Here is a 27,960-nt window from a genome sequence, read left to right as displayed (position 1 = left end):
AAATATTTGATCATCAATAATAGTGAACTTTCACACAAATCACTTGACCCATTTGAGAAACCTTGATATTTTCCTGATGAATACTGATCCATCACATTAACAGATGCATTCAACACTCAAACTTTCTGGAGCTTCAAGTTTCCCTTTGAAAAATCGCTGGAAGCGTTTCTATTTTATTTCCCAACATCCCGCAGAGGATTTTTGCCCTCACATTCAATATAAATATTTTGGTACGTACAACTCCCCAAAACACTGATCATAGAAAACATCGTCTTCCACGAATATCTCTTCACTTGGTTTTTGTTCCTATTAACATGTATCCAAACAATAAATGTAAACAATGACATAAATATCTATCTCACCATTTACGGTAAATTTTATGTCAAAAACTCCAGAAACAAAAGTACTCACCCATGAACTGAAGAAAATCAAGCTACTGTGATCACGTGTGTCACTGTTGGGATGGATGTTCATGCAATTTTTTATTAAGCTCGGTCCTATGAGCTGGAAAACGAGGCACACATCAGCGAGGGTTATATCAAAGCTAGAGCTGACATACTTTCTCTTTTTGTTTTGTGTGATGCTGCTCACCGAAAGAAAACAAATAGATGTTTGCGACTGTGTCTGTATCTCTACCGTTAACGCTAACGAGGGCTAAAAATGCTCCAAAAACTGAAGAAACATGTCATTCAAACGTAACGTCAGACTCAACAAATGCCAACTTTTGTTCTCTAAACAGGTTTTATTCGAGAGAAATACAAAAAAAAAATGTTGACGCCTAAAACAAGTCTTTAATGACACATGATTAAGAAATAATAATTATGCTTGTCTTTAGTTCGACAGACATATTTGCGAGCAAAAGACAGAAAAACACAAAGATGGCACGTGAGTGACGGCACCGGTAAATGGTAGTGCTTAGAGAAGTTAGGATGTTTAGTCTGCTGCTCACAGAAGAACGGAGGGAGTTACACAAGTTCAATAATAAAGCATCTGATATTTAAATGGCAAAGCGTGAATACAGTAAGTTGAAAAACTGCACATGTAGTGTACAAACACCCCATTTTACATGTTAAATGACATCGCTGAAGCAAATATGGGCACATATCAAGTCTCAGGACTGAATAATTGCATTAGTTTTCAGTCTGTAGTTGTCGTTTGGCACTTACATTAAGATAAGTGTTGATAAATATTAAACTAACACTATGACATGATCCTAAAGTCTGGTTCTCTCCCTTTATAACAGAGTAGCATTAGTTTTTTCATTTTGGCTACAAAATAAAGTTTCTAGTTTAACACAATTAGAATTTTTTTTTCTGGAAAATCAGACATAACAGCGTTCCCTTATCCTGAACATGGACAGTTTACACGTACCTTTATTCACGGCGGTAATATTCATACTTATGGCATTATCAGACTGAAGCGCAAACCAGCAGCTGAAGGGTTAAAACCATCCGGAGGTAAAAGTGATGGGCTACTGAATTACTCAGGAGCCATTAGAAAACATGAAAAGGAAATGTTTTCTATCTTTAAGCTGAAATATGTTCATTTCAGTCTCAACCTGATGGCAAACGGTGCCTCCTTAATCTTGGACTCGAACCAAACGTACATTTTTGTATACATGCTGCATAATGATGCATAACCTCTCAGTACCATTGTCACTGGCAGCTGTGTGGACGACACTTAAGATCAAATGCTAAATGTCAACTATAATTATCCAGTATTCAAACGTTTTCATGTTCACACCACTTAAAAATAAAGAAAAAACATCAGTGTGGAGCTCCAGAACAGCTGATGGATGGATGTTTGGAGGGAATAAGAAGAAGAAGTGCTGGTGGTGTGCAGATAAAGATGATGTAATCCTGGATACCTGGGCTCCTTGTGGGTCTGCAGGGAGGTGGCAGGAAGGGTTTGTGTGTGTGTGTGTGTGTGTGTGTGTGTGTGTGTGTGTGTGTGTGTGTGTGTGTGTGTGTGTGTGTGTGTGTGTGTGTGTGTGTGTGTACACTGTGTACATGTGTGTGTCTTCCCTTTGGCTCTGACCAATTTACTCGTCTGTTTTCATCTTCATCTGTGCCTGCATCTGAGTGATCATCTCCTGCATGCGTCTCAGCTACAGAGAGAAAAAAAACAAAAAGAAAGAAATGAATGGAGAGTTTCTTTAAATAATAACATTACCATTTTCCCTTTTATAAGTTTCAGTTATGGTATTCATGTAAGACTAATATGTCTCCAAAAAGACAGTCTAAAGGTTTCAATTTTAATAATGATATCATCAATATTCATATCGGCTGTAAAGGATATAGAAGAAAGTGTTTACAAATTTATGAAGCGTGAGATCAACGTCAAACAATAAATTAATTAACAGCTGAAAGGTAAATAAATGTTAAAGGTAAAAGTAGAGATTTAAGCATAAAAAGTATATAATCTAATTCTACCGGTGAAATGAGTGCTCACATTTTAAACTGTAATCCTGGCTCTCTGATAAACATGAACTCTTCTGAAGATTTCTTTAATGTCTGTCGCCTCCTTGTGGCTGAAGACAAAACTGCAAACGGTTCATGTTGGATGTTTTCCCTCAAAACTATTTTAAGTTCCTTCCCATGATATCTTGTGGTTTGGTAAAACAAATCAACATTTTTCTAGACAGTTTAAAGGCTGATGTCTCCATATTTCTACATAATTTCGGCAATTAAAATTTAGATTTAAGATCGACGAGAAATGTGAATGTTTAAACTTAATATCACTCTAAACATCAACACAGATTTTATATTTATTTGTCATCAATATTCTTATATTACATCTAGATTTAAGAAGACTAAATGATAAGGTATGATCATTTGCCTTAGGGAATCATGGTTAATGCTTTATTTTAAGTCTGCAGCAATTTCCTAATGATTTCCTTTAATGCCTACAAATGACTGTATTGGTACTTGTAACTTGCACCAATTATACAGAAAACTTATCCCTGAGACTGGAAGCTCAGCGTTGCAGTGTACCACCTCAATTCATTCTATTTTGGGGAAAAAGCCAGGACATTAAACAGTTGTTGATTTCCATAGTACAACAGTATTTTTTCTACTGAACGAAATTCAGTTAATATAAACATGTAATTGTAAAAATAAAAAAATTAAAAATGTATGTGAAACTCCAGTCTTAATGTCATTGTATTTCTTCAATATTTCATTACATGTATTCCCCATTACACTTGCATTTTCAAAATATAGTATAATGTCCTGTTTTAATGACATTAATAACATTAATATTGTGTAACAACTTTATATTCAAATTATTACTCTGCAGGGTAAATACATTATATAATAATATGTATATAATAGTATTGATTTCAGTAGCCGTCACCTAAATTGGCCTGTAATTTAAAATCTACACAGGAAGACAAATTTGACAATTCAGCACATTCAACCCGCTGTGCACTGACATGATCAAATAATCTGAATTAATGCACTTGAGCTCTGACTCAATTTGCCACTTATATTACAAAAGTAATAGCTCTATATAGGAACCTTTCAAATAAAGAACAATTACTAATCACCTCCTTCAAGGGAAATAATTAAGAATCAGGGTAACAGTTGTTATTGTAATATTTCCTCCCAGTAAACCTCTCAGCATGTAAACAAAGGAACCACCATCCCTCCAGCTTTGTGTTTTGGGCTCCTCATATTACCGAGGTCATTCCCACCATTAAACTGGGCCAGGACATCCAAGCAGGAAGTGATGGCATATCCTGCCTGGGCAAGTTGTTTACAAACAGTTCTGATTGCAGCCCGCCCGTTACACTATAGTGCACTGCAGCAGTAACAAACAGGGCAATCAGGAGCAATTAGGAAAAAGATTATTTGTCCGACGACATGAATGCTCTGTGGTCCCCGAGGTAAACTCAAAGGGTACTCGGAGACCTCAACCAAGGCCAATAGCATATTTTCTATGATGTGCAAATCAGCAACCGCAGCCACCAGATATGTATACAATCGTGGTAATATTACAGCCTAATTCAGATCTACTGCTTAATTTAATGTCTTTTTCTTTGTCTAATGCTATACCCTTCCACCAAGGGTAGTTTTTCTGTAATCCTCTTGACAGGATTGAAAGGCTCAGGTGATACCTCCAACTAAAATTCAATGTGCTGCCCATTGCATTGCATTTATAGCTTGGCGTATTTATGATTTCTGTGGTAAAACAATATTTTAGCCAGCCTTCCGTCACTTTAACAAAAAAACAGTGCCGACGTGCGTTTCATTAACACGCGTTGGCTACAGAATCAAGTTCAAAGTCATTCGGAGATGACGGGTTAAAAAAAAAAAAAAAAAAAAGCATTTAAAAATTATACTGACACTTGTGAGGTTTGGGAAATGGTCGGGAGTACTTAAAGTTTCACATAAAAAAAAAAGGTTTAATGAGCTGTTTAAGCAGAAGCACTAATACAGGGGCTTCGTATTAAACACAGGAATAAGTAAACCTTGAACTGAAAAGACTGCAACCCAAACTGCTGACGCTTCATATTTTGTTTTCGCACAGAGCAATAGAAGGACTGTAGATTGTGTTCTTCATTTATTACAGTAGACATGCATTTTAAAGGGAACACATTACAACCAGTAAGAAGAGGAGGAATGATTTCAGTGACCAATAATGTTCTATCATAAATTTGGTGAGTATTATAATAAAATGAAATTGCAATGTCTGAATTTATCCTTCAGTCTGATTTTGAATTCTGCAGATTGGTAAGTACAGCTATCCACGTGTTACTAAATTAAGACAACATTTTTGCACACGGGGAGAGTAGAAAAAGACAACTTTCCTGCAGCTGTATGTACTTACCTCTGCCTCTTTCTGTAGCAGGATTTGGTCCTTATCCATCACATCCTCATCCACAGCTCTGCAGCAGAAAACAAATATTAAATGTTAATAACCTTCCTTGAAACAGGAGAGGCTCATCTTTTGCTTGAACAGCATCTCACCTGCCAGCTGTCTTCAGTCTCTCTGAGCGGAAGTTCTCGTAATGCAGATCCTGAGTTACCTCCTGGAGGTCTTGCATGTGGGTCCTGCGATAGACAGACATGCAATCAGATCCTCACACACTAGAGGGCAGCAGAGGACTGCTTCAAACTATTTTCTCATGCCACAAACCTAACAAGGAAGAAGTTCTGTTTAGGTTTTAAATGAGTTTCCATCTCAGAATCCTATTATCTAAAAAGTTGTATTGCCAAGATTACTCACACAAGCATGGTGCGCAGTTTTAGGAAGTCATTGTGCTCAGGATTCTCCACCTCTACGACTCCCCAGGGGTAAAGACGACCACGGATCTTCTTGCCCTTCACCTCAATCAGCTGGTTGGAGCCAATCACAGCAAAGGGAATGCTTGCCTGGGAAAGGATGTTACATGTCAAAGGATAACCAGAGAGAAACAAGAGGAAGGGGTATGAAACAGAGACGTGGAAAATAAAGGTAACGAGAGGAGGAATGGGAAGAGAACAGTTTTTATCACTAAACAGACAATGTCTGACGTAGTTTTGTAACAGCTGACATCACCCGAGTGTCCCTTTCTCACCTTCAGGACTCTGGTCTGCTCCTTGAACTCCTCGTCCTCATCAGAGTCGGCATCAGGTAGCTGATAAATTCTGATCCCGTGCTCTGCGATCTCATCCAAGATCTGAGGTGGAAAGAAGAGAAACAGGATGAAGAGGCAGTGTGGTGACCTCACCGTGACCTCCTGACCTGTCCCACTGCACAGGGGGGAAAAAACCCAACTCATGGCTGAGCAGATGTGTCACTGCAGATACGACTTTCTATTATCAGTCTGAAAAACCAATGATCTAAAAAGTCAACTCATTTAAATTACAGCAAAACATCGATCAACAAGTACCTTGTTCCTTCAAGATATCTTTTATTAGAAAGCACTACATTTTTTTGCATGTTTGCATGTCGTGCTTCAATGTGCATAATTTAGATGATGATAATGTATTTAATGTTTACTTCCCCATGCATCTGTTCTTTTACTTGTAGCGAGGTGCAATTTAATTTGTCATATAACTTTTCATCTTAACTAAAATAATATAACCTGAATCGGATGTCAATACAGCTCGTAACTGCAGAAGCTGATTCCATGAAGGCATAAAAGCTTCTACAATTTATCTAGATATCAGTCCGTGCAGGAAAACGCAACCACAGTAATGAATTCAATAACTAATTCAACCAATCAAAATCAATTAATTTGTGGGAACTTACAATTTTCCAAAGTTCCCGTGATTTCCCCCCAATTAAGCTACTCAACAGAAGCTCTGCTGAAAGTATTATTAACAAAAGTGCCTCTTCATTTAGTCAGCAAAGCTCTTCAGCCTTTCATCATCAAAACAAAAATGCATGCTAGTTGAACAGAAAAACCCCCGCAAAACAGAAGTGACAGGCTGGATGGGAAATGTGGTCCTATCATGATAATTAGACTAAGAATTGTCACACTTCGAGCTGTAGTATACTTATCATCACACAAAGTGCTTCCATATGACTTTTCCTTTAACACTTTGTAGGTACAGCAATTTTGCTTCACAAAAAATAGATAAAACTGCATCGTAATTCATGAGAAAAGAAGCTATAAAAAAAAAAAAGATACATTTTTGATCACAAGAGAAAAAAACAACAACTGAGAATATACCTGGAGGGACTGAAATATATAATAGCTGCCTTTTTGACCCATGAACAGAAAGTAAGAGAGCTCTATGCAGTAATAGGAGGGTGAGTAAGTACCTGTTGTTGCAGCAACACATTTAATTAAAGCCCCCCATTGAGGAAAAGGGGGGGGGGTGAGACAGAAAGGGTAGACAGGTGAAAAATAACTGCTCATTCAAGTTCCGAAAGAGCCCCAAACAAAGTCCTCACGCTCCTTTATTTCTGCTCCGACCGGTGAAGAAACAAGTTAAAACAAAGGAGCTTTTTTCACCGCTACCACGGGGACAGATGTCAGTATTTATTATTCTAAACATCAAAGCCGCATTTTTCTTTTGTTTTCGCAAAAGCACAATTTTTAAATCCACAATGTAGTCTTATCAAATGGAGCCAAAAAATGTCAAGCGTTGTTTTCCTGACTTGTTGGGGACTTTCATGTACTGTGGTGTATAACAGGACAGTGGTGAGTCAGCCAGGAGTCTGGGAAGTGAGCGCAGGTTTTCCTACAGAGCGCAGCTCCTGTTGGAGTCCTTGTTATGGCTGTCGCTTGTTTTTTCAGTGAGCTCTGTGCATAGTATGTGTGAGATAGTGTTGTCAGGGAGAGTCGGGTATTGTTGTGGAAGCAGATCTAAAAACAAACAGGCTTTGCCGACTCGGAAGAGAGCGCGACATCGGGCCAGAGACTCTTTTTCCTTCATTTAGTCAAACACATACGATATTCAGAACCCTCCAACGTGGAGGCTGGATAAACATTACTCTGGTGGGGCAGCGCATGAAGACTTTTGGGAAACTGTGCACTCAGTGGGAAAATAAACACGTGTGACACAATGGCAGGAAAAAAATTAAACAAACAACAAATCTATTTACACAAGAAAATAAGAGACAAATTCAGATTAGATGAGTGACAAAAACAGGAAAAATATAACTGGAAACCACCGAGAAACCAGTTAAATGAACAACCGATGAAGAACGCACAACACACTACCATTAAATACCCAGAAGCTTCATCTGGTCACTGCACATTCATAAGTCTGTTGTCTGCCATCATCTGTTTCCAGACCTCACTAATCCAAAATGGCTGTTTACCTGAATTATTCTGTTCTGTAACATGTGCTTAGAACGGCCTGACTCCTATAATCAAGACCTCTCGGGGATCATCACATGCCTTCTCCAAATCCCTGTTGTCTCCTGCTGATTTACTGTAAACAATGTCAGCCTAATCCCGAATGTTACACCAGCCTCTCCTCCTCGTGGTCATGTATTTTAGTTGGCACAGGGTTTGCTGGCAGTGGGAGCCATTTTGATTTTATGATCATCCTGTCCGGCCTATAATGCACTGCTAACCCACACCCCTCTCTGTGCTGTTATGGTTGGCCGGGCAGGTCCGCTTAATGCTGCCAGGTCAGGGGACAAACAATGCCACACAAGACTCTCCCTCACTGTTAATTAGAAAAGGAAGCCAAAGATTTATCGCCTTATGTTTCTGGCTCACCTCACAGAATATGCAGCATTGTTTGTGGAAATATTTCACCATGTCGGGCGGTTATGATAAGTGTGAGGGCGGAGGGTGTTCAGTTCGAAAATGGGTTATAAATGAGAGAAGTTGCAGGTGAATCATGCCAGACATGTATTCCCACAGTTGGCCGAAACACAAGAAAAAAAAAAACACTGAATTGAAGAAGATAATGACTGAATATAAACAAAATGAAATGTCCATGCAGCTAGTTAATTTTACTTCACTAGAAGTCTTACAATAAGATGCTTCCAGTCTAGACATAAGCAGCTCCGATAATTGTTTAAAGGTTTGAAATAAGTAAACAATGCTGGTTTTAGATTAAAGTAATTGAGACAGTAATAAATAAAACAGTATCAGTAAATAATTCTTAATTCAATATTTAACTTTTAAACCTTAATTTTAGCAAACTGAAAAAATAAAACCCAAAGAGCAAGAGAATTTACTTAATACGGGAGATTTACTTGAAAAAAGTTGCCTAATCTTGAAATAGGTAGGCCTAAACCTATATTTAATTTAATATCAAAGTTCACACACACGCACGCACACAGCAGAGTTTTGCGTGCCATCAGGAACATCGGAGGATGCAGTGTCTTCAGCATGTGGACGGAGGAAACAAGAATCAAAACCACTGAGCTTAATATTATTGAGCAATCTGCTCTTAACATCAAGGCCACCTCAGAAGTTCATTAACATTTATTGGCAATTGAATGCAGTCTTGAAGTCTTATAGATCTACTAATTATAGTTTCAAGACATACTGTTGAAAATAAGGCTTCTGTAGACTTAAAGTGCCCATTTTTCAGACATGTTCCTTTTATCTAGTTAAAAGTAAATCTGTCTTTGAGTTAGTCTGTCTTTGCTCATCAGGAAAAGGCAAATTATATTTACTTAAATTAAGTCAAATGATAAATGATCAAATGTCCATTTAGACTAAAAACAAGACCAACTAGATTTAAAATCTAAATATACAATTATTTGTGTTGGATAAATCCAAAGTTTTTACAGTGCAAAGAAAAGTCAGGCTCACTCAGTTCTAAGAATAGCAGTATTATGAAAGAAACTATGGCGGTTATCTGTAGCCCAAATATAGCACACCTGTAGGTCTATACATAGATATAATTACACAGGGCGAAGTGATAGGAGATGTGGCTTAAGCAGTTTTTCTGCAATTACACAGCAGGTTGAACCAAAACCTCCTATCACAATGAAACAAGGTGCCAACCCATCATTACAGGCATCAACAGTTTCAACACATCAACCTGCACAGGGAATAATATTTTCATGATCTGCTCACGCTCATAAGAGAACCCACAAAAACATGAATGACTCAAACACCTGCTAAGCAGTGAGAAATGAGTCCTGGACAAACATCACTGGAAGGAAACAAATAGCTGCCAAAGAAAAGAGCAAAGAAACAAAAGGAGAAGGGATTGTGGTGAACACTGCAGCTCTGACATTCAACAGGTGACTGCATGCACAAACTCACACTCTCAACTGTTCAGATTTGTTGTGTGACTGTTGAGGACAGAGCTCAGTGTCCTCTGGCCTGGCATGGTGTTTATATCCATGAATCTAAAACTGTAACAGGGAACAATACTTGGAAGTAGAAACATGTACCAGAGCATTCTCAGGAAATCAACAATGCTGACAGAGAGAGAAAAAAACCAAACCAAACAATCGAACTGCATCTCGGCACTAATCAACCCTGATTGAGAAGAGCAAGAATTGAAAGAACAGGGACCAGATCAGCAGCACTTTTACGTAACGTTTATGTAACCTCACAGCTGCCTGCCAGCTTCAGCAGTGACCATTTCAGCTGCTCTTAAACCTCGTTACATAAGAAGAAAACACCTTAACCGATTTTCCGTTTTTCCGTAAGCAGTTTTTAGGCTGTCAAAATCATCTTGGTCCTGACACTGGGAGAAAGTGAACACGGCCTGGAACAAAGTTTGTAATAGTCGAACCACCGGTGGGACACTGCTTGTTATGAGGTTTAAGGGACGGGGGCCCTCTTTTTCCAAGAATGGAGAATTCATTAAAGGAAAATCCCAGTCATGGAGAGTGCTCTGTGTCCCTTATGAGGTTGCGGTAGGTCTCGTGTGTGGACCTATTGTGGATCACTGAACAAAATAAATTGATTACTTTGCACCTTTAAATACAAGCATGTACTTTGACACATAATCTCTGCTCCTCAGAGACAAGAGTTAACTTCAGGAGATATGTAACCATCCAGGTCAACTGGTAATACTCAATAATAATAAAAAGTTACAATCAAAGTGAGACTTTTGAATGAAAGGGATTGAGGGACGATTTGAAAAAGAATCTAACTTTATTCTGGTTACAGATTTATTCTCTATGTGCTGCTATACCCATTTCCTTCTTTACATTTTCGCCTAATTACCTCACATTTTCAAAATGATGTATACAGTTACACTTGGCAAATAAACTGTAGACCCCCCCACAAAAACACTAGATGAGAGTTACTTCATCTGAAGCAAAGACCAGCCCAGCTAACTTTCAATTTATTGAAAATGTATTGATTTCCAGTTAAAAAGACAAGAGGCTCTGTTTTACACAGCAGTTCTCTATTGTTTTTAGGCCATCATCGAAAGAATACATTTATCACAAGATGAGATATGTCACAAATATTCAAAGCCAAACCTTGATTAATTACAATTTTGAGCTCAGAAATTTGGTTTGGCTATTATGTTGGAGCGAAGTGAAAGCAAGTATGGAATTAATTAACATAATACAGATTCTTTGACAATTGAATGTAAAACTCCATATGTTAGCTTTATATTTGACTAAATCACACCAGGAGAACCGTCCTACAGCAGCTAAAGCATCAATCTTCAGTCTGTACAAGATCAAAGTAAACCTGAGAAAAAGAGAGCACCAGTGGGTCTGATGATGAAATCCAACTGTCAAGCCAATAAACGAAGTCAAATGAGTTATTCTGGACAGGAAAAAATATGACCTCTTCCCACATAAAATACAAGGCCACACCAATTAAAAACATGACTGTGATGAGTACCAGCATCTCCAGTTGTAAATCTAAGTCTCGAGCAGTTTAAAGCCTTTTCTTTTGTCTATTTGAAAGGCATTTTAATTTCTTCCTAATGTCTGATTCTTAACGTATTTCAGTAAATACTTTGAACCGTTTTGTTTTTCCGTTGTCTTTTAAATGTAATTTTGATCTTTATAATTTATTTCTGTGTCTTTGGAAAGCACTTTGCACTGCCTTGTGTCTGAATGGCACTATATAAATAAACTAGCCTTGCCTAAAGTTTCAACTGTAAACTGCAGACTGTAATATGTTTAAGAACAAAGGAAGGTCACTCTACCGACCGACCAACCAACCTGCAACACAAGACAAAAAATAATTTAGTCAGCCTCCCACACAAGGTGTAAGTGTGACTCTTTGGTAAATCTGCCAACGAATAGAAACACTGGATGATGAGTACTGAACACATGTTACATACCTCAACTACAAGATTACAAAACAGAGGTTTGGCAAAATGAAGACAGAAAGATGACTGCTTGCTAGATTCCTACAACTATTCTTTAATTTCCCAAACTTAATTTGCTAACCTCAGGACACGAGAACAAATGCTTCTCTCTTGCCAGGAAACGCCTTTCAACTAACCGGCTCTCTCCCGCCTGCAGGGAGTCTGAGGGGGTTAGGGAGCCCCGACAATACCTGATCTAGGGGGGTCCGAGGGATTTAGACCTCATACCAGCTTCTTACACAAACACACACACACACACACGCATAGCAAACTGCTGCCTGACTTTGTGAACTGGTGTACTGTTATCCAGCATCAGGACTGGAAAAAAGCTCGCATGTTTTTTGTGATGCTTTAAAGCTCCAGGAGGTCAGTGAATCAGCCTGGCAAGAAAGGTAAAAAAAAAAATATGCTCACATCCTCTGCCTCTCCGACCTTCCTTCAAACCATCTACACAGCAAATCCCTCTGACGTCTCCCTGAAAGTACCAACCCAGGACTGATTCTGACCTGCAGCAGCACCAGGAGAACAATACATTTCTGTTCACAGGAATAAAGGCACTTGCATGCATGCACAGAAACACATCCCAAATATAGTCAGTCGGTCCAGATCAGAACAGACCGGACCAGAACAGCTGGGTTTATTCTAACAGGAGGTTCTGGTGGAAAATACAGAGGAAGTCCTACAACTGTGGTAACGCAAAGGCATCATATAAGTAACTATGATCAAGGTGTGCGCGCGCGCGCGCACACACACACACACACACACACACACACACACACACACACACACACACACACACACACACACACACACACACACACACACACACACACACACACACACACACACACACACACAGTCCTATTGTCTGGGCTAAGTATTAGTACAGTTAAGACCACCCACCTCTCCCTCTGATCAAAGAGTATGGAGATAGAATTGAGCTATTCATGTAATCTGGCATTTAAGTGAGATTTAAAAGGGGATAGTGTGAGTTTAGGATTTCAACCACATATCACGTTTTGTGACTTGGTCTGGTAATCAAAAGGGACCTCAACAGCAATAAGTGACTCTTTAGCTGCACTGCTAAGTCCGGAAAGCATCTTTACAGGTTGGCCCTGGAACAAGGAAACCTGCTGTTTTCACACTGCAGTCGCCTTGTACTTTCTTCACTTGAGAACAGAGGATTGTGTGTAACGGAGCTGCTCGCTCCATGAGGGGAAAAAAAACTTGCATATTTATTGTTTTAAAATCTGTAGAGATGTGGAGCATGGCTTGGCACAATGACCGCTGGAGGGCAGAAAAATAAATATATCCGCGTGTTTGAAACACTGGCAGGAAAAGGACCTGAGCACAAGCTGACCAGGGACTCTCACAGATGTATACACACTCTCTCACACACACACTCTCTCACACACACTCTCTCACACACACACTCTCTCACACACACACTCCCCCCCCCCCCACACACACACTACTAAAGATGAAGTAATCACCACTCAACCTTTACTAATAAAGGCACTAGCCTAAACATTTACCATGAAACATTTAATAAAAATGGAGCTGAGCATCTAACTCGCATAATTAAATCAGTTGCAAATACCTGCATCATAATTTCCTTTTCGTAACTCTGACTGCTGGACTTTAACTTGTGTTAAAACTGCTCCATTTTCTGTTATTGCCATTTAAGAGCAGTCCAGCACTGATAATGTGTCCCAGTATAGCGCTGGTTCACAGAGCAGGAGTATGGTGGGGCAGCTGGGGGAGACCAGGCAGACAATGAGGGGAAAACTGACCGTGGCTGGCTGGGAGTAAAATATAGCAGCCGAGGGGACAAACAGGAGGGAGAGTGGGTTCTGGATGGGAGACAGTGAGCAGAGATGGACGGTTAAGGACAAGAGGCTGGCTGAGAGAAGAAAGGAGCGGAGATGAGGATGATGAGGGAAGTGGCAAACGATGTGGAGAGAACGCAGAGAAAGGAGGAAAACAGAAGGGAGTGGAGGGAGGAAAAAGGGCTGAACTATTGTCTGCTGTCTGCAGCCGTGTGCGAGAAGCCGGGAGGAGCTGGTTTCTCTAGCCCTCACTGACCTCTGGCTCAAAAGAACAGCCTTTAGTCTTGACACGAAAGAAAAGCGGATATCACACAGAGCATCTGGTTGGCTTCTGCTAACCTTTCATGATTTAATTCAACTCTCTTATAGCTTTGCTTGTAGGAAAGACAACTGCATCCTCCCCCTTTTTTTTTTTTTTTTTTTTTTGCAAATTCAAAACACTTATATGACAGCTGACGGAGACCATCGTCCTCTAAAAACAGCAAAGGTCTTTTATGGAAGCAAATAACAACAACATGGTGTCACGGAGACGAGACGACGTTCAGATGACGTCTATATAACGTGAGTTTTACATTGTGAAACAGGAGGCAGGTTATATAGTTGGATCGATACAACAGAGGATTATTGTGAAACGCTGTTCTCTTGCCATTTCCAACCGCTAGTAGGGACAGACTTCCAAAACCACGTTTACTGTTGCCATGACGATGCAGGTTTCTAAAGGCTGGGTGCAGGAAACGGCTGTTTACTTCTCGTTTCCTAGCAAGAGTCGGACCGCTCCATAAAACCGCATTTACTGTTGCCATGACGACAAGGGTTGCATAACTTCATCATTTTAACCCAAACTATCATTTTTCCCAAACTTTTAACTTTGTGGTTTTTGTGCCAAAACCTGACCAGTGGCACTCATTTAGAAAACACTCCTGGGTCGTATTTCTGGATAGGAACTGACTAACTTTTATCTTCGTGTGGGTCGGAGGACTCGTTTTTGGTTTAGGTGCATTAAAACAGAATCAAAATAATCCAGCTTAAAAATACTTAGTTTTAAGTAAAGTGTATGTAAACCTGAAATTCGTGTTGGAGCTTCCTCTACTCTAGTGGAAATCTTGCATCTGAAAAAGGACCAATCAATTAATTGTTCTGGCTACAGAAACGTGTGAAAAGAATCGGATGCACATCAAAAGCACTTTTTTTTTTTTTTTCAAATAACAAAAGATACTTTTTGCTTCCACCAGGGTTCAAGTCTGAACCAGCTGTGTGCCGTCCTCTATTCTCAATCAGAAAACAACCAGTTAAGCACTTTGAGACTAAAGCTCCACACAGGATATGACTGTATGGTCCCAGACTGAGAGGATCAGCCACTCAATATACCCTCCTCAGGGCAAGTTATGAGCCAGAGACCACAGCGACCTCGGTGAAGGAAATTGGCATTAGAGCAAATTAAAAAAAGAGGACACAAAGAGGCAGAGGTAGAACGTAAGAGGCTGCTGAGTGAGGCACTGCCAGGAGAGGAAGGGCTTGGTGAGAGGAGAGCAGAACTAAGGGGATGAAAGGTGAACGATTGGAGGTTTGTTAACTTTGTGCTTTGAGCCTGAGCTGTGCCGGGCAGCAGGTTGTGTCTTGTCAGTGGAACAGTCTTGACACATTGCAGGAAACTGATATTGTTCTGTACAAGCTGTTTCCCCCTAATAATAAGAGAAAGGAGTGAAGGGTGCTTGGGTCCCATTTACTCAGAGACAAATGGCTCAGAACGGTGCCCCGCTAAAAAACAAACTAATAAATTGTGTGGGAGAAACACTGGGGGTATCAATCATCCTGCTGCACTAAGCTTTGTGGCAGGTTCTTGGCTGCTGGTGCTCTGACCTCAGAGGAAGGCCTGGTGCTCCGCTTCACTGTACAGGACTGTACAGCAGAAATCATGCACGTACACCTAAGAGCCACTTCAGCTAATCTGATCCAACGTACAATTACTCGAGCCAGCTCTCCTGAAAGCCACTTAACAGAGATTAATGGGCATCACTATGATGCCTCACGCTTACAATGATTTACAATGTTTCCATATGTGCAAGGAACCAGATTACTGTGACAATTGAGGAAAGTCAGCACATAAAATACCACATTTATGCTGTTTGCAGTCATCTGATTATTTTTAGTGTACCTGAAATTAGTCCATCATCATGTTTCATTCCTACATTATTTTCAATGTGCTGCAGAGAGAGCTGCAATAGAGCTGCAGAGCACAGTTGTTCCTCGTCCTGCCTGCTCAGCAGTGGGAAAAAAACTTATTAACTGTTAAATCAATACAGGTGTTCAGTTTTAGCTGTAGTGTGTATTGTGTTATTTTGCAACAAAGACACACATCTACAGATATCCATTTCTTGCCTTGAGTCTATATTAGATAACCATGGCCAAATATTTCTCCATCAGGAATTAATGCACATCCTTATCTATTTATATGATTAAAAAGCCATCAGGTTATTATTAAGTTTACGGTCCAAAGAATGGCGTTTTGTGTCAAGTCAAAATAGGGCTACCTTGTAAATTTGAAACTCAAAATTCCAAACCAGGATGCACTGACGCACCACTGCAGTATTTACCCAAATTGAGATGAAGATAAAAGTTGTACATGCCCAGATTGTGGCCAAACAAGAGATGGTAGGAATAACGTGCCCTCCTTAGAGACACATTTTGCTATTTCTAAATTTGGAGCAGATAGCTCAATTAACCCTCTGTATTTCCTGACCATAATGGCTTGTCCAGGAACTCTCTATCATTAAATAGGTCTGAGATAAATTGTAAGATCTCCTTTAGTGTGGACCCAGAACAAAAAAAAACTAAAGAAATCGACCTTAAATTTAGTGCCAAAAAAAGCTTTCTTCATCTCTAGACTGTATGGATTTGTGACTGTGTGTGTGTGTCTGTGCGCATGAGTTTGACAATTTTGTTGACCTCTCATGCTAATTGCTGCTTTGTGTATAGTGGGAAATGTCTGTTAATGCAACACTCAGCAGAGCATGTGAACAAAATGTAGGACAATGTTAGTGCCGATAGTGCTGTGGACAGTTCAGCTGAAAAGAGGTCAGATCACAGTGATACTCGTACTAATATTTCCTCTGCCACACTTTTATAATTTCCCATTTAAAAACATGCGCAAACTTAATAAATAAAAGTTATGTAAAATCTCGAATCAACACAGCTGACGTGGTGAGCGCTGGCAGCTGGGTCAGAAAATCAACAAACGTGGGGTTTTTTTGTAGTTTGAGGTGGGGGTCAGTGGTGGCAGGAAACATGGTTTTGTTCATCTTGAGTACCAAAGGAACACTGAAAAGGTTTGAGGAAGGTCACAAGACAAAACAACACTATAGAGTACAATTCAAGTGTGGGTCCCTTTAGGACAACACAGTGCAGGAATTTAACCTTTGATGCAGGACCAACTTGCACTCCGGAAACTACAGGAGCAAATACTGTGAACACATATTTTGTCACGGTGGCAAATGCTAATTCCTGTTTTGTTAGGAAGTACAAGAAGAAAAGTGTGTCCTCAACGGTCAAACTGTGACTTTTTCTTTTGCTAAGATGCTGCATCAGTGATCACAAGCAATTTGAATGGGAAATCAACCGATTGGCTGCTGAGAGAACAGAGCAGAGCTGGACTCCGGTCAGCTGACCAGTCCAACGCCTGCCAGACCACCGGCTCCGAGACCTGAATGAGAGGCAGGTGGGAGGTCTGGGCATGCAAGAGGAAGGTGGGGAGGTGGGCGAACTTCCAATTAAAAGAAAGAGTGGAGTGGGCTGGCATTAAAAAAAAAAAAAAAGTTAGTTGCAACTAATGCTTCATACGTCTGCCATGTTTCTAAAGTAGGACTGCAACCACTGGTTCTTTTCATCATTTATTAGTCTGATAATGACTTCCTCATTAAAAAAATTTTTTTTTAAATGCCTGGCACAACTGAGGATTTTTTAAGAGACAAGCACCCCATCTTTACATTTGAGAAGCTATATTATCAAAACCTCTTCAGCATTTTTGATTGAAAAGTGACTGAAACTTTTAATTGTTTATCAAAATAGTTACCTAATAATTTTATATAACTGACAAATTGACCAATCGTATGAGCTCTTTTCTGAATCCAGACATACAACTTGGATGTAAGAGAGTAGACACACAGAAAAGGAAAGAAAAGGAGTAACAGAAGCAGGAAAATCCTACTAACTCATTTCACAGATGAGAGGTTATCAGCTGAACACATTGCTGTGAAGTGTGTGCGGTACTACTCTGTCCTTCCCCTTCTGGACAGCGGGAAGCTAAGGAGCGTGCAGGCAGGCACAGACACTTGGGTCCGCTCCAACAGGAAGTATATGGGACGGGTTGACGCTGGATGAGATGAGATGTGATTCATCTATATCATTTACAACCCTCTTTTTCTACGCACGTGCCTCCCATGGTTTCCTCTCGCATGTTGCCCCTCCCTGTACTTTTGAACAATCTGGCAGTATCAGCAAAAACACAAAAATGTAAGCCCTAGATCACTTTAATTACCTAGAGTAGTATACGTGTACTTTCTCACAGGAACGCACGGATGTATGATACACCAGGCTGCCTATAAAGATGGATACGTGATTTTGATATTTTTTTTTGCATATTATTCTACTCTATTATTAGGATTAGCTACTTTGTAATGGCTAAACCATACATCGGATATAAACAAGCACATAACAGACACACAAAAAAAAACAGTCTGTAACATCCTGACAACAAGTGTGGAGACATTCCAGCTTTGTGCCAAGAGTCAAATCTAGAGCAAATATGATTCCATGTACCGTATATAGAGAAGAAAAGACACCTTTGGATTATAATTGTGTGTGTGTGTGTGTGTGTGTGTGTGTGTGTGTGTGTGTGTGTGTGTGTGTGTGTGTGTGTGTGGAGATGAAACCCACCCTCCTCTTCAGGCGATCCCTCTCCCTCAGTGTCAGTGTGTCAGCCTTCGCGATGACTGGGACGATGTTGACTTTGCTGTGGATGGCCTTCATAAACTCCACGTCCAGAGGCTTCAGGCTGGGAAAGAAAAGGAGACAGTAGGGGAATTACATCACAGTGAAAAACAGCAGACAAAAAACAGAAGGAACAGTTTTGAGATGAAAAAGTTTGAAACTGAGTGAGATCAACTGCATTACGCAACTTATGCAATAAGTTTACATGACAGCACTTGGAGACAAAGCGGAACAACAGCTCTGACACAACAACATCAGAAATACTAATGCTGTAATGTTTGCTAGTAACTTCATTAGTGAGAGACGTCTTGTTTTGAAATTTCCAAAATGTGGAAGTTCTGCCATGGTTGCTTCAAACATGTTTGGTGGTATTGTGTGTTGAAAGTCGACATGTAATTCAACTGAAATACAACTTCCAAATCCCTTTATACGCTTTCAATCGAAATGATTAGTGCAAAATCAACCAAGCTTGCTATTTTTTCAGTGATTTCTCCACATTAAACGTACTCCACAGAAGCTCTGCTGAAGGCTTATGGGACAAAACAAGCCTTTCCGAATTTCCGATTCTTTTTTCTTACTGCAAACAACTCACATAAAAATCAGCAAATTGCATTACAATTTTGAGAAAATCTGCTGCAAATGTGAGCATTTTTGATCGCAAAAAATGTTTAATCCTGGAGGGAGTGTAATTCTGCTCACTGTTGGTGCCTGTAAAACTGTGTCTTTGTTTGTTTACCCGTGTCCAAATGGAGAAATGAAGTAGAAGCAGCAGTGCACCCTGTTGTCCACTATGTGTCTTCGGTTCAGCCCGCTCTCATCATGGAGGTACCGTTCAAATTGATTGTCAATGTACTGGATGATGGTCTTGAAGCTGACGTCAAACACAGACAGAAAAAAAAATACTTTTCCATCAGCACCGAGAATGACATCGTTTTTCAAACAGTTGAGAAAAGAAAATCATGTACTGTAGTCATCCTAAAAGTAATGAGTCTTATAGGATCGTCCTGGTCAAAGAGAAACTGTAGGCCAAATGTTCTTTACACACAAGGAACCAATTTTAACTTTCTAAAAAGCCCAACATAAGCTTACGAAGGTTTAATGTGAAGGGGCAGTTTTAGAATTAAAGAAAGGAAGTAGTCTCAAAGGATCAAACACAGAGATGATATGTTTGAAGAAATTTCTCGGACTCCAAAAGGACTCATTACAGTGTGGTTTCAGATGTCAGGAGATATATTACTGTTGTCACAAAGGTTTTATGACGTGACAGATGGACTGTTGAAGGGTTTTATGTTCCTGTATGTGCTGAAAAACCTTTTAAAATGTATTGAATGAACTTGGTGGTCAATGTAAAGTTACAGCCACTGTTTGTATGGACATTCTGTTGATACATGCAAGATCTTTGCCATCTCAGTTCTTACAACAACAAGTTATTTAGCCATTACGGTTTCTTTTTGAATACCAAAAAGAAACTACTAATGTACTGAGCTCAGCCCTTAACTCCAAATTCCTCATTAAATGTGGCTTTATTTCTTTCGTTTTTAAAATTAATCATCTAAATATTGAAGGCAACAATTCACAAATTATGCAGAGAGAAAGCAAAGAGGAAGTGACTTGTTTGTTGTTTGGTAGCGACCGTCTATAGTAGGAGTGTAAAAATACCGCTATTCCAGGACAATAAACAGGAAATAGATCCTGGAGAGGGAGTCTACATTGACACCACTGGCATGAGGATACCACACAAGTAAACACACACAGATACATGAAATCTAGGCAGAGGGAGGAGAGGTAGAAACTAAGGAGTTTTGGATGAAACTTGAGAAAGGGAGTCGTAGAGGATAAGAGGATGAGGGAGCACGCTAGGCAGGTCTCGAGTTGTTGGCACTCCTCCACAGCACATAAACACACCAGTCCTGGCTGTTGATGGCATCGCCATATCCAGGGGTGTCTACCACGGTGAGACGAAGCTTCACTCCTCTCTCCTCAATTTCCACAGTGGACGCCTCAATCTGCACTGTCCTCTCAATTTTCTCTGTGGAGACAAAGCATGAGAAACACTCAGGAGATACTTTAAATTTATGTCCAAAAAGTCCTGCCCGAGCTGTGCGATCTGTTACACGCCACCGAGCTGCCATAACAGCAGGCGTCATGGAGGCGGATACGCCTTAAAGAAATGAAATCATAGGTTTTGTCATTTTAAAGGGATATGCGTTTTCTTATCTATGCTAAGTGACCAGGGAGGGCCTGGATAATTGTTTTCAAGCCAGAACAAGTCCTAATCTAAGTCAAGTCATAAGAAGGGCAGGGTCATATTTTGAGACTGCAGCATTCCCGGCATTCCTCTTGAAATAATGCTCTGCTGGAGACATTGCAGCAGACATTTCTCTATTATTACAGTGTGTGTATGTGTGTATGTGTATGCATGTCTCTGTGCTCATTGCTGAGCATACCTGCGGCACCGGGGATGTAGCGTTCAGGGTAGAGATCAGTGAGAAACAGGCTGTTTATAAGTGTTGATTTTCCCAAACCAGACTCCCCTGGAAAACAAAGAGAATAGAAAATAAATCTATTTTCTCAAAAAGAAAACATATAGTCTACATGTAAAAGAGAAGAGTGACCACTCACCTACAACCATGAGGGTAAATTCAAACCCTTTTTTCACTGACTTTCGGTGCACTTGGTTTGGGAGGTTAGCAAACCCAACATAACCTGCAGCATCTGGGAACTACGGAGCACAAAAAAAGGCACAAAAAATGTTCAATGTGAGGATCCAAAACTGCAATTAATACTTAATAAATATCTAAGGAGATAGGAGAATTTTGCAACGTTAGTGCTATGGGATTTCTAACATTTCACGACATCCTTCTTTACACTGAGCATAATTCATAATTCTGTGAATTCTCACAGTGAGATTGATGATGATGTATATCAATGAGGAATTCCAACAGGCAATAAAGCCTAGCCATGAAACACTCACTTTATACAGGATATCCTCCCTGGATGCTTGTGCAAGCATGTGTGCATGAGATTACAAGTACCATGACTCTTAATCACCAGTGCCTTATTAGAGAGCCCTCTCGTGTACCCCGTGGATCTGTCATAGTTCAGTGAAAGATGTGATGAGGTACGGCCTGTTACTCACCTTCCCTTTCTCTCCAGACTGAGACATCGCTACCGTTTACTGGATGTCTGACGAGCCTATAGGTGGAAAAAAGGAGACATGTAGCGCCAAATGATATATATAAAAAAATAACTTTCCTCTGATTTGGTAGCAAATCTGTTATTGGAGGCAAATTGATTGATCAAAATGTATAATTCTAATATGTCAAGTTCAGCCTAAACAATGAATAAAGTACATTGTGAATCTCCAGCACGTGAGAACATCATGGTAACAACTTCTGTTCATGGAGACTGACGTGCCAAAATCATAATAAAGAGAAGATCAGAAAAATGTATTTAACTGTGCAACCACCCAATGCTGCTTTCTAACGCACAAAAGACGGGATTAGCTTTTCTTCCCAGATTCAGTTTAACCCTTTTGTCTGAGACTCTCATATTATTGCCCTTTTTTGGTTTTAAGTTTTAGCCTGAAAAATTGAAAACATCGCTGTTAAATTATCTGGTGCCATATAGCATATTCATACTAAATTTACAGTGCAAAGCTGTACATAGATCCATGTTTTTCTCAGCAAAACTATCAACTAGGCTTTTTTTTTAAAAACTCCATTCATAAGGACTTGTGTTTAATTACTTGCTGTATTAGATTAGTAGTGGGTGGGCAAAGTGAATCAAATCAACTCTCATATATGTAATATAACATCACAGTATTGCTATATATTCAGATATAATTTTCTCTAAAAGCTCATCAAAAGAAAATCTGATTATGGATAAAAATGACAAAACAGTAATGGCTGTTTTAGGTAATGCAGCAGTACTTGAATCATCAACACATAGATCTTTTACACAGCAGGCATTTTTAGTTTCCACAGCCAGTGAAGCACAGATGTATTAATGATGGCTGCACTCCACTGAGGGGAGGTCCTGCTTTTGTGTATGCTGATTCACTGTCAGGACTTCCAGGGACACTTAATGTAACTGAGCCTTTATCAATTCCCACTGTGCATCCCTACTCTGACAAGTCATAATGTTTGCTGTAAAAGAAAAGTCTACTAAAAAAAAAATCATATAAAAGAAATCACATATTATTATGAAACAGTTTTGTATAATGATTTCTATTATAGCCATGAAAAGCCAAATGAACCCAAAGAACTAGCAGGTGCCATCGTAAAAACATCAGAGCAAAACTTCAGGCTTTCAACAAATGTATACCGTCTCGTGTAAAAATGTCTTTGCAAGACATCCATACGACATTAAGATATCACTTAGAAGAAGCACAGCTGTCTTTACATCCCGTATCTTCAACACAAGCATATTTATGTTGTAAACTCCAACAGATTTGTACACCGAGTCCACGTTGAGACGTTCATTCAGTCTACACTGTTTTCAACACTATCGCACGGAAGGAGCAGAGATTACGAGCGCTGGGCAACAAGTTTGTTCCCAGACTCCCATTAAAGTATTGGTCTTACGTGGTCCTGTCCCTCTCTATGACCCTGAGCAGACGACAGAGCAACAAGACCACTTGATAAATTAGCTACATAATGACTGAGCAGGAAGAACAGGCTCCTTTTTATCACCAACACACTGGCCCTTGACAGGTGGAGTGTGATAAGCATTAGAAAGAGGCAGGTGGCCGTGCCCTGGCAAACGGAGATATACGGTACTGTGGTTATGTAATGTTAGCCTGGGTGGAGAGAGGTGGCATGGGAAACTAAAAATGACCATTCTACATTGGCATGTGCCAAACACACATTTGGGGAACCATTTCACACTCTTAAATGTATGAGATGGTAGTTAAGGGGGAACCCTCTTTATCAACATGAAACTGGGCAGAGATGTCTCATACTCAGAGGGTGGTTTCACCGAGCCTGCAGCGAGAACAATGGCCGTTTATCCCTTTGGTTCCCGAAGCCTTTCCTATACAGGGCAGCTCAGCCTGGGCAGGAGAGAGAACACGTGCCTCACCCCCGACTACATTTCAAGACCAACCACATGCACGACGGCAAGGGGGGACACCAACCCTTCAGGGTGGAGGAGTACTGGGGTGGGGGCTACAGAGTCATGAACGTCAAGAGGTAGCCCGATCAAAGCAATGGAAGTACATTAGGGTACATGAGGACATTCAAAGGGGGAATAATAATTAATGACGCGCAGCAAATATAAATGTCCCTGAAACTGAAAAACAGTATCATCACTGTAATTTGACTTGAGTTGAAACGAAAACAACACTTTTCAGATATCAAACATAATCAGTAGATTAATAAATAATCAAAACAGCACTAAGAACCTACAGTCATGCTCGCAGCTCGTGAGGCTGTACAGCTGTACTTGAGCTAAATGCCTGTTAGCAATACTGGTAAATATTTAGCAGATGTAATTGGAGCTCCAATAATTAATTGATTGGTTGATTGACACAGAATTTATTGCCAACTATTTTGATAACCGATGACTCATTTTAGACCAAATTCTCTGATTGCACTTTAAATGTGAATATTTTGTAATTCCATTACATGATAATACATATTGACTACAAACAGTTAGTCGAGATAAAAAAAATTTTAAAAAACTGCTTCTCTGGGTTCGGGAAACACAAGTTGAATTTTTTTTTTTTTACAATTTTCTGACATTTTAAAGACCAATCAACTAATCAAGAAAATAATCAATAGAATAACAGACATTGGAAATAATTGTTAAAGCTAATAATGCGTTTTCATTGCAGCCCATTATCACACCGAAGCGTCAAGTACCCGTCAGTCAACTTGAGGATACCGTGTCAGTGTCACGTTTTGCCTGCCTGATGCCTGAACCACATGCACGTACGTTTTACGCCTTGATTAGGCAAAACATGACACTGGGCGCGATACCGCCTAGTGGACAGACGGGTGTCTTACACACGTTGGTGTGATATTGGGTTGTTCATTGTTAATGAACATCTGAGCTAATGGAGCAGCCCACACAAGCACACACACCCCTAGTGTTGCTCCTGGTCAGTCTCTGTGGGAACCAGCATTAGTTCGGCAGCAGATTAATTAAACCGCTCCAATATCGCAGTTGCAATCTCACAAAGACAACACTACAGGACAGACAGGCGGGAGGCACACTTCAATAGCACTCTCTTAATAATGGCCATTTAATCGGCCAGGCTGCTGAGCTGCTTACACACACATACACACAGCCATCAATGGGCCAGACGTGGGGGAGATTAAACAGTTTGGGCCAAAAGGGAAAAATGCCATCTTAGTAAAGCCAAAGTTGTTGGCATGCAATGCATTTACAGTTGATTTATTGGCTGGGGTGAAGCCATGACAGGGCAGCAGTGCTAGTAGAACTATTCACCTTCCTGACAGGCAGTGTCAAAGGTCCGCACACCCCCCCTCCTTGGATTATGGACTCTCTGCACCCTTTGGAAACATTGAAACAATAATTTCCCACCATGGAGACTTTGAGAACTCGGTGGCATAACAACAAAAATGGCAATTTACTGGCAACTGACAACAGCGACGGACCCCAGAGTTATAGCGCATAATAAAGTGATGTTTGGCTAATGTAAAGGCACACACACATAGACGCACAACAACACAGAGACGGGGGGGCTTGGCTGTAATAAAGGGGCCCTCAGGGGCTAAAGGTAGTGGTGGTGGGCAACAGGACTGTCATAAAGATATGATACGTGTTTTTTAAGCTGTGGCTTTAGACACACTTTATAATATGAGCCCAGAGAGGAAAAAAAAAAAATCACAATAGGCGGAATGAAAAAGCCTTTCAACCACGACGAAACCAGCAGGCCTGTTTATAACAGAGTTTAAAGCACCGGATGGACTGTTTATGATGATTGGGACGGGGTCAGATATTACTAAAAACAAGTGGGAGTCATACAGCAACACAATATCATACAAACACAGCGACTGTAGTATGAAGTTTAGATGGGGAAAAGTCTCTATATTGGTGCACAGTTATGGGTGAAGATCAAATAATCCTTTGAACTCCATCATCTGGACAGGAAATGTCTCTATTCATGTTTGACAACTGGCATTTTATTTTGAGGACATTACAAATGTTTAAATGAAGAGATGGATATAAGACAGACTGATTAACACAAGTTGAATCACAACACAAATCCCTCTGTTTGATTATATCTGGCCTTCATTTCTTATATAGGAAATGTCAGTGGATGGAGAATCAAGCACCAACAACTGATCAAAAAAGGCATCGATGAAGCAAAATTTCAAAGATGGTCTAGTTTCAGCATGTTTAATGTGAAGCGGTTCTGCTCTTCTTTCTTTTATATTATAGTAAAGTTAATGTCTCTGGTTTGGGGGCTGACAGTCAGACAAAACAAGTAATGTTGTGCTCTTAAAAACCTGTCAAATATTTACACATTTTCTTCTGGTGATTTATTGAGATAATTAGTCCCAAAGCATTAAGGACACATAACATTTGGGGATTTAGACAATGTTGGGTTGTTGTGCGGGGGAAAGTTATTTCTAAAGTGCAGTTCTTCATCCAGGTTACACACAACCTCGTGAATAAAGGGATCCTGCTGTGTAACGTCACCATTCAAGCTTCTGAGACAATAGTCCAGGTGTACTTGGGGGTCTGTCAAAGTGAATGAAGTTTTGTTTTTCCATTCACACCACAGTGTAATGTGGGAGGAAACATCCCTTTGTAGTTTATAGGTGTCAGACAGACAGATGACTTCCCTGGCGCTCCTGTGCCGGACAGAGTTTGTGAGATAAGGTCAAGGGAAGGGGAAAGGTCAGAGAGCGTTGAAGGTGTTGGACCACGGGGCCTGGGACTTCTTTCGATACGAAGAGATGTTGTTTTTCTGATATCAATCCGATCTCTGAAAAGCTACGTTGTTTTCTGCAGTAAAGGGCGGCTGCCAGCCCGAGATTACAGCTCACAAAGTCCGCCATCGTGCTCATAGAGTTCACCACTCCACAAGAAAGGAAGGCAAATATGCATGTTTTCACTGTGCCAGAAACACAAGCAAAGATGGATGATAATTATTCAATAGTGGCCCTCCGCCACATCTTCGACAGACACATAATAAGAATATGAATTGTTTCCCACTGTTATTGTTAAGTTGTCTACATGCAATATTTATTTTTGTGCAAATGAGCTTTGCATTCAAAAGGTCAAAGAATAATCAGATGTTTAAAAAGCAAATGGAGGGTTGAGGAAAGTTACACAGCATTGGTTTAAAGGAAATGTGGGAGAGTCAACGCTGTGGAAGGGACGTCAGTGTATATTTAACGTGATTTATGAAATATGTAGGAGTGCTGGGAGCTTCCCTGCAGATGTCAAGAGTAAGCTGGGACAATGGGACAATACAGGAGTTCAAAAGAGGTATTGGGCGATCATCACTGCTTGTAAAAGCTGAAGAGAAGGAAATGTTTATTTTGACAGTTGTTTCATATAATAAAGGAGAACATGAAACAATGCTTCAGTGACTGGTCTCAGGGGTTTGAAACGTGTGTGAAGGCCTCTGATGTCCACCACACCCAGTCTGTCAGACAGACTTCACCAAACATCAACAATGACATTTCAATGTGGACGGTTCATGTAATTAACGCAGCTTTTTACAATCACTTTTTCTTTAAAAAAAAAAAAAAAAAAAAATGGTTTGATAAACCGACTTTGAGCCTAAACAGCAATGAAAGTGTGTAAATGTTATATGTCAAACTTTTAGCGTTCAACAGTTGTTACCGCGGCTGGTGTCATATTTCCAGCTCGGCTTCAACTCACTCTCCGGCGTTATTTTCACTGCCTGCTCCGACTTGCTCATTACAGTTTGTTAAGCAAAATACAATAAACAACTGGCCAGTGGCTTACCTGTGCTTAACTTTGAAATGTTGTTAATCAACCGGAGCGTTTTGCCTCTCGCCGCTGTCCCAGCCCAGGAAGGGAAACCCGGAAACCGCTTCCCTGAGACCGCCCTCGTCCCTGAAGCTTTTCATCACCAAAACGGCTCTCGGGCTGCGCCACTGACGCCATTAGAGCTCAAGATCAGGAGGGCTGAGCAGTACAATCTCAATACTTGTTAGATCCAATATGGCTACTTCAGTGTTACGGTTTCTTTTAACGCAAGGGGCTTTCGTCTACCCGCCGCCTTTGTGGGAAACATTAAAGTAAAACTATTTTACACTGTAACCTCCCTGTTTGAAAATGAAGCTGCCGAACTGTAACTGTATTTGTGTCGAAAGGCTTTAATTAGGCTATATTTTATTATGTTACAGACTACACTGTAGGCTTTTTATTACGCCAAAAACGTGTCCATACGCGATTTCGGTGGTGAAAAGTAAGTAAGGCTACTTTTGTTAAATGCGCAC

General features: G+C 40.2%; 1 protein-coding gene across 2 annotated transcripts; it reads right to left on the bottom strand.

Moving 5' to 3' along the window:
- Positions 1 to 722: 722 nt before the first annotated feature.
- Positions 723 to 27,546, bottom strand: LOC138626278 (septin-2). 2 transcript variants are annotated; one of them, XM_069707816.1, is made up of 13 exons: positions 27,464 to 27,536; positions 24,965 to 25,029; positions 21,651 to 21,706; positions 21,134 to 21,233; positions 20,959 to 21,045; positions 20,417 to 20,540; positions 19,248 to 19,382; positions 18,458 to 18,575; positions 5,561 to 5,662; positions 5,230 to 5,375; positions 4,971 to 5,054; positions 4,831 to 4,888; positions 723 to 2,107 (listed from the first exon to the last, which is right to left on the bottom strand). In XM_069707816.1, exons 3-13 carry the CDS (start codon positions 21,675 to 21,677, stop codon positions 2,042 to 2,044), a joined length of 1,047 nt encoding a protein of 348 aa, XP_069563917.1. In that variant the 5' UTR covers positions 21,678 to 21,706; positions 24,965 to 25,029; positions 27,464 to 27,536; the 3' UTR covers positions 723 to 2,041. The 2 variants fall into 2 exon arrangements, with proteins under 2 accessions (XP_069563917.1, XP_069563916.1); XM_069707815.1 differs by lacking the exon at positions 24,965 to 25,029 and having other exon boundaries at positions 27,464 to 27,546.
- Between the last annotated feature and the right edge of the window lie 414 nt (positions 27,547 to 27,960).

Source organism: Brachyistius frenatus, unplaced genomic scaffold, assembly GCF_029030835.1.
Source record: "Brachyistius frenatus isolate BFR_SWC_R1_liver_20210118 unplaced genomic scaffold, ASM2903083v1 Contig_72, whole genome shotgun sequence".
NCBI lineage: Eukaryota > Metazoa > Chordata > Actinopteri > Embiotocidae > Brachyistius > Brachyistius frenatus.
The sequence above is the reverse complement of the archived record's forward strand: the minus strand, read 5'-3'. Positions and strand labels throughout refer to the sequence as shown.